A 7,812-nucleotide genomic window follows, 5' to 3' on the forward strand; every position below is an offset into this window, starting at 1 on the left:
AACAGAGCCAGAACAAATAGCCCACCAGCTGTGTGACATATGTTTTCACTGATTCTCAACCCAAACCAGAAAGGAAGCATGTAACAACTCTTATTACATGGGAAGATATGCAGCACAGGGAACATTGTAATTGCTGCCTAAGGTACCTAGAATAACTCGTTGATGGATCAAGCATATCTCAAAATCAACAATCCAATTTGAGATCCCATATGTATTAGCATTGGGATGGTATAGGAAGCGCTCTTGAGTTGAAGAACCACAAAGGAAGTTTGGCTCAGTTTATACTTCAGTGGTTGAGGACAGTATGGTCCCCCAAACAGTGAGGCTGCAAATATGCCCATTCTTTGTCTGAAGTTTGATTCAAATTGAGTATTGATGCACCATATTTTTACAGGAAGCAGCATGTGAGTGTGAGTAGCTGAGCTTGGTGCAGATTTCTCTGAGCTGCCAAGCATGGGGCTTCTCACAAAGGGTTGCGATGGAGTGTTGGTGTCTATCTGTGTTTCCTAAAACAGATGCTCTGTTATTTTGGTGGTCTCGGGTCATCCTATGCTAAGGTTAAGACAGGGCAAATTTATAACCCCTGGCTAAGGGTTTTTAAAAATATATGAAAATCAAAGTAGCATAAAAGGCCACTGGGCATGATACCAATTCTTGACTCCAATAAAGACAGCCAATAAAAAGAGCTAATGAAAAGAACTCTGATGACATTCATCTGAAATTTTAGATTGTTTTGTTTTAACAAATTAACAATGGTGATAAGAGGACATTAGCAGCTTTTCTCAGGGCTCTTTGTTAACAATAACTTGAGCCTGCAGCCACAACAGGGGCTGTGGCCAAGTTTTAGCTGGCAGACCAGCAAGCCAATATTTTACACAATGGATGACATTTTTAAAACCAGACGCAGAGACAAATCAAGAGTCACACACGTATTCCAACAAACAAGTTTCTGCCACTTTTAATTGTATTTAGAGCAACAAAAGAGTCCAAGATCACAAAAAGAGAACAGAACACTAGCGCTTGGGGCTGGTCCTGCTGCCCAGTGGAGGCCATGTGCCACTGTGAGAATTGAAGCCCCATCAAAAGACTTTCCAAGCAAAATTAATCTGTTTCTTTTGAACAATTTTTGAATAATGCCTTCATTCTTTGCTCTCTCCACATCAAAATTTAATTCTTATCTCTAGTTACATTGTTTATTCTCTCCTACTGCCAAATTAATCTCAAGGACAGTGTAAGGATGTCATCTGCCATACACTCCTTAATCAATGTCTATTCTTTCTGTCTAGAGGGAAGCAGATGGTGTGTCTAGGAGTGGTGAGGGGACTCTTGTTTTTTCAACTTGGAGGATCCCAATAGTGGCTATTCTCAGTGTCCAACATGGCTTATAGGACAACCCCATAGGCCTGCAGAGAAATAGCAACATTTCAGAATTGTTCATTTTCCTTCGGGTAAGGTATATGTGTGTAGTCCAGTTGTTCTTGGCCAATGGTATCTGCAGCTGAACAACGGTCTTACTGAGTAGCTTACATAGAAACCCTTCCAGGCTACCTATGCTGCTGGTTCATAGCTTCTCCTTTAATTCCATGAAAGGCCAAGAGACAAATAGAACAAGGAAATGAAGTAGAACCCTGCGCTACTGAACTTAGTACACATCACCTGCTTTCTGACCAGATTAAAGTGGGTCATAGTGAAGTTGGATCAAAGGTTGTTTTGTTTGTTTGTTTGTTTGTTTTTGTTTCATTGCTCTAAAACACCACCTGCTAAATTCAATGATTGGCTGTTCTTTTGAGGGACAGGAGAATTCCCAGTGATTTGTTACCATGGCTGAAATTTCAGAAGAAAAGCGGCAAGATGTGGGCTTTTCTGCCTTCACCTTGAATGGTTGGGGGGGGTTAGGAGGCTCTGGGCAACAGACCCCAGTGTCAAACACTTAATTGAAGAAAAAAAATACCCCTATTCATAAGTAGTGATGGAACTGTACCTACAGAGATATGACTTCTAATACACTAACAAATTTTAACAGAGAAAAATACATTATCAATTATCAAAATCTTTACAGAACATATCCCAAACCAGAATCAGAGCACATGGACACCCAGTAGCAAAAGCACCTCAATCGCAGGGGAAAGAGTTGATGCGACAGAAAGAGCATTTGCTCCTGGTTCCCAAGATCAGGCAACTGCCCTTCTCTAACAAGAATGGTGAAGATCAAGGAAATACCCTTCCTTCTCCCAATGGCTCAGATCCCACAAAGAGGATGCTGGCCAGTCTTTTGGGTGGGCACCAGGCCCCACATCTGGATTTCTCCCTATTGTGATTCCCAGACGACTTCAATGAGATTTCACCACCCTTTCCACATTCATCTGTCTTCAGCTAGTAAAGTGCAATACATCATGTACCCTACTCTTTCCTCCTCCACCCTTTTGCCAGGCCTGAACACCAGGCCCAATATGGGAAGAGATATTAACTATTTGATCAATCCAGGTGTCTTATCCATTCTGAGAGAGCATCCAAAATGTAACTGCAACCTCTCTTACAAGTACATGGCATCAGATATGACCTGGAACCAAATATAAAGGTGCAGAGAAAGGTAAAGCTATCAGAACACATTACATCTCTATATATAATTCAGTTTTGAAACATGGATACAAATACTCATTTACAATATATTTCAACTTTCTGCCTTAAACTGCAGAGAACTTTTTGTGCTGTCCAAACTGGGCAGAAATGAGGGTTTCTGCCTGTCCTCCTTCTAGTGCAAAATCTAATCTTTTAAATGCACCCTTTCTCATCAAGGGCTTCACATCTTCAAATAAGCTAAGATGGGCACTAGCAAACACAGTGGCCAAGACCAGCTCCATTTCCAGCCATGCAAAGATGGAGCTTCAAGAATTTGCTCTTCAGCTACTAGAAAAAAGGAAAGCTAGTTATGTTAATAAAATCAGTTAGTGAAGGACGCTATAATCCCATTGTTTCCAAATGATCCTCAACACTTGTAAATATGTATATTATGAGACAGCCCCTCCCCACAAAGTCTTCTAAGTAGGTCATCAGAAAAGCCCTCCAGTCTGTCTTTGGATCGTTTACAAAAGAGGCGCTAATGCTTGCTCCTTCCCTGCCCTTAACAATTTTGGTATCTTAGCAGATACAATACAATCTTTGGTTTTATAATGTAATGCTTTCATCTCCTTTTCTACTTAAAAAAAATACTCTCAAAGATTTTCAAAGCGATAAGTGGTGAGAACAATCCTGTCTGTAAAGGCAGCCAGGAAAGAAGCTTCTTAGTCTAAGACACTTCACATGCTAAATGGTTCCTTTTGACTTTCAGTTGGGGATTTGATTGGGAAGGTTAGCATTCATGGTTCTCAAGTGTGAGAACCATGCATTTGGCTCAATGACCTCTTACCCTGGAAATTAATATAGAAGAATTATAGTCAGACTCTTGTTATCCAGGGCCATGCTAGGGTCATGCAGGGATAGTAAGCCAGTTGTCTTTAGAAAACCTTCTGAAGTGTGATGTTGGCATAGGTCTTGGGGGTCCGTAAGGGGTGGATTGGGCCTTTGTGCCCTGGCAAATTTAGCAGAAAGAAGGGGGCAAGGCCACGTCTGTACTAAATGAAACAATCAGAAGCTGCTTAAAGCTTAAAGTCAGGTAATTTGTGGAGTATCAGGTAACTATGCAGATGGTGGGCATACGTTTTTCTTAAAGTGTGTTGACTGTATCTTCTTATAGATACCTATATGTATTTAGACATCGAGTGGACAGAGAAGGATGTTAGCATCAGTACATTTCACAACCTGGACAATTAACTACCCAAAGAACAGAGTGAAGCTTTTTTTTCCTCCTTTTTTTCTTTTTTTAGTGTCAGTGAGCATACATAAAAATATACATATTACTGATTTTCTGTTTTTCAAAGATATACGACAGAATCCTTCAAAAAAAAATCCCTTTCTCAGAGTAAGGTAATTTAAAAAAATAATGAACTTTCCAAGAACAATAATATTGCCTGTGGCATAGGAAATCTATGGAACAAAGAAGCCAACTCCCATGTCAGCTCAGAGTTCACACACAGTGAGCTGCCCTGTGAATGAGAGTTGACAGCGATACATGACTCTTTTTTTTTTTTTTTAAATCACAGAGTTCGTGACTTTGGCAGCTAGGCGCTGCCCAGCCCAGATGGGCCTTCTCCATGGTGCTCCTCTTTTTCTCATCCTCACATTCCAGTCTTATCAAGCGCTCTAAACCTCTGCGGAGATGATCACCTTGACTTGCCCAGTGAGTGATCCTCATCTTCCATCTTACCAGATGAGTGGAACAGTGGCCAGTCGTTCAGTGAACCAGCAGCACTCGCTCTGCCTAGTAGAGTGCTGGCAAGATGAGTCTTCTGTCAGTCATACTAGCTGGAACATTGATGCCCAAGACAAACAAACAAACACAAAATAAAACAATAACCCCAAAGAAATGAAACAGAAAATCCAAAAAGCAAAAAAGCAAAACTCAATGTCTGCTTTGTCTGTGTGGGAGTGCACAGCCTCACTATGACTCCATTGCTCACTCAAATCCCTGTGCAGAAACAGCAGGCATGAGGCCTTGTGTGGGCTGTTTTCTCTAGTTTCGCCACTTGGAAATTTGGAGTTATCTAGTTGGTGTTGCTTTAATTGCACTGCGGTTTCACCGATTTTTGGCTTTTGCAAGTAAAAAGCAAAAACAAAAAACATACATTCAAAAAGACAAGAGTCATGATCTGGAACTCTCTAAGATGAAAAACTTCATTGAGAAGTGGAATTCAGAACCTCTAGTATTTACAAATATTAGAATGCTATAACAAAACCCATATACCACTGAAGATGGAAATTGCTTCAAAATAGATGTAAAGAAACTATTAAAATGTAACCTAGTTTAACTGAAAAGAGTGGTGATTTTCTTCTGTTTAAAATACAGTTAAAAGAGATCCTGTACATAAGCCATATGGTGTCATCACAAAGCAAATCAGAATCTGTCTATCCTAGCTCAAAAAAAGGAACCAGTCAGCTTTAGCTTTAGTCCAGCAGGGTCGGACTGTCATATCACCGATCTTACATTCTCCGTCCCTTGTTATTTAAAGAAGTTGTTTTGCAAGTTTGTTATGCTATTAATATCAACACAGAAATCAGGGAAGGAAGCTCATGCGTATCATATTGTGTCACTCAGACACTATCTTCTCAATCAACTTAATATACCAACTAACATGGGCAGCTGGTGGGCTGGCCCTTGATTTCTTAAGCTCAGCAGTAAAGTGAAGAGCTGAGCGAGGAGGAATTGTAAAAACGCACGAGTAGGTGGGAATTCCTCCTGCACTCGAGATTGAGGAGCAGAGTCCACAGAAAAAGTAAGGTGCCAACGGACTACATGAAACCAGTGACCCAGGGCATGCCCTGAGTTTGTGGGTGTAGTCTGTTTGTTGCCACGCCAGACAGATCTGTCCAATGGGAGTCACAGTTCTAGAGAATGTCTCAGTGGTCCTGCACCCTCTGGCTGAGAGGCAACCAGTCTGGTGGAGAATCTGAGTGACCTAACCCAGCAACTTCAATAGAGGAGGATGAGCAAACCGGTGCCCACCTAGCCAGGTGGTGTTCATTTGACTTTAGCCTTGGCCTCGGAAGTCTTTGGCAGTCAGCATTCTCTTCCGGCCTCCTCTCTTCTTCCCGTGTGAGTATATCGGAGAGTAAGTATGATGGATGAAAAGGAGAGCATTTTATGCTCTCTGGTTCTACTGTCTTCATTTACCCAGCCTGGTTACTTAGCTTTCTCCTCCACCATGGTCTGAGTAGCCTCTTTCATCACTCTGAGGAGGAAATTGACATTTCTCCACTTGATAGGAGTATGTTGTCTCTGGAGGACAAGGGCAAGCTGCCCAGTTTGTCTGGTCCCTGTGAAGATTTCTCTCAAATTTGTGTAAGGGCTCCAGAAATCTGACTGGTGATGAAAGACATTGAGTGAGATGTCTTTGATACTGTTGGCATCTAAACAAAGATGCCGTGGCTCTTGGTCTGCTAGGCTTCATGGTGGTGATGGAAGGGAGACCTTAGCAGTGTCTACAAATATGGCCGAAGAAGTGAGCAAGCTTTACCACCATAGCTTAAATTCATTAGAGTGAAGTTCAGTTCCACTGTACACTGAAGAACTGTGGAGTGCGAAGGTGGCTGCAAGGAGTCTATAGGTCCTTTAAAAGTGGAGGAAACAGTGGTTGCATTAAGAGATCAACCATTTCCTGTCCCTAAAGGACTCCCTTTCCTCTGACTCCAGCCCTCAAACTTCTCTATGGCTCCCACACAGAAATGTGGCCATAGATCTGAATGGAGCCTTCCAAAGAGTCAGATTTCTCTGCTTTCTTCTCCCTGACCTAACTTCAGTGGAAGTGGCCAAAGTTTTGGCTAAAGAGAACATTTAGTTCAAAGCTCTTAGAAAAACCTATTGAAAGTCAGTTGAGGGTGGAAGCAGAGGTTAAGAGAGAAAAGACTTTGAAGGAGGAGGTATTCGCATGCAGACAAGTTTTTAGACACGAAGCACATTTCGGTACAATGAACTGCACTGCAATTGAGCACTCTAGCACTCAGAGACAAAGGCTCTGGGGAAGTAATGGTTATCCATGCACTCTCCTTGTCCTATTTTCTCTCTATCCTACCAGTAAGCTTTGGGGTCATCCTACTCTTTGATGCCGACAGCCATTAGCAACAACTGAAGTTCCCACAGAGAGACAGGATGAACAAAGAGAGCGACTCCTCATGTACCTGGGATTTTTACTTTCTTCTAGTTACTTGTTGGTTTCTTTGAGAATCTTATATGTTTATTTATTTATTATGAAGAAATAATCCTAGCATGCTGTTTTGGCTTTTTATTTTCTATGTCTGTTTCTTCCCCAGATACTTAGAGCTCTCTGAACTTGACATGGCATAAGGCGAGTAAACATTTGTGTGGTTGGCACACAGCACAGGGCTGGAAACAAGCACAATTGACACTGGGCCACACAAGGGTCACCACAAAGTCAAAGAAATACAACACAACTCAAAACACCAGCAGAAGCCACAACAGGCAGCAGATTTTACATGTGCCATGGGAGAGTGAGAGAGGGAGAGAAGAAGGAAAGGAAAGAAGGAAAGCCCAGGAAATATCACCGAGGAGCATTCACGACAGACTGTACATCAGCAGAGGAATTTCCCCCAAGGCACTGCAGGGAAGTAGCGCCCGAAGACATCTGAAAAAAGGGAACAAGGTGCATTTGACTACGAAGGTTTCCAAATCTTCACTGTGCGTGGAAATAGATGGGCTTGACTTTCCCAGAAAGGATCTTGGGCACTTGCACAGAGATGATCTCTGCCATCATTTCAGGAAAGTCCACGCTCACCATGTGGGACTTGATTAGCAGGTCAAAAGTAAACTGATGCAGCTCTCTTGCAATCTGTAGGGAGAGTAAGAGACAGAACAAACATGGTCAATAAAAACTTGGCTCCTGCCCAGCTCTCCTCCCACCCTGAATGCCAGTACCTTTAGCATTTTTTCCCAAGGCCTAGCCTTGATCCTGTTCAGTGAGTGTGTGTGTATGTATGTGTGTGTGCATGTGCGCACATTCATGTATGTGTGTCTACCCATTTGTGTGTTTGAAAAATGATCTCCAGGGCTCCTACAGATCATTTATACCATTTCAAGTCCTCTGACTTAGGACTGAGTGTTCCTCTTTTCCTCTCCTCCATTACACACACACACACACACACACACACACACACACACACACACACACACCACACGCTCTCTCTCTCTCACACACACACACA

The 7,812-nt window shown here is 42.2% G+C and overlaps 1 protein-coding gene across 2 annotated transcripts in view; it reads right to left on the minus strand.

Annotated features, from left to right (window-relative positions):
- Nucleotides 1-932: 932 nt before the first annotated feature.
- The window catches only part of Ar (androgen receptor), a 174,750-nt gene continuing 167,870 nt past the window's right edge, over nt 933-7,812 (minus strand). For both annotated transcript variants that reach the window (XM_026784773.1, XM_013350520.2), the window contains one exon: nt 933-7,439. In XM_026784773.1, coding sequence (XP_026640574.1) covers nt 7,284-7,439 — 156 coding nt within the window. In that variant the 3' untranslated portion in view covers nt 933-7,283. The remainder of the gene's footprint in view (nt 7,440-7,812) is intronic.

The sequence above is a fragment of the Microtus ochrogaster genome, chromosome X (genome assembly GCF_000317375.1).
Source record: "Microtus ochrogaster isolate Prairie Vole_2 chromosome X, MicOch1.0, whole genome shotgun sequence".
NCBI lineage: Eukaryota > Metazoa > Chordata > Mammalia > Rodentia > Cricetidae > Microtus > Microtus ochrogaster.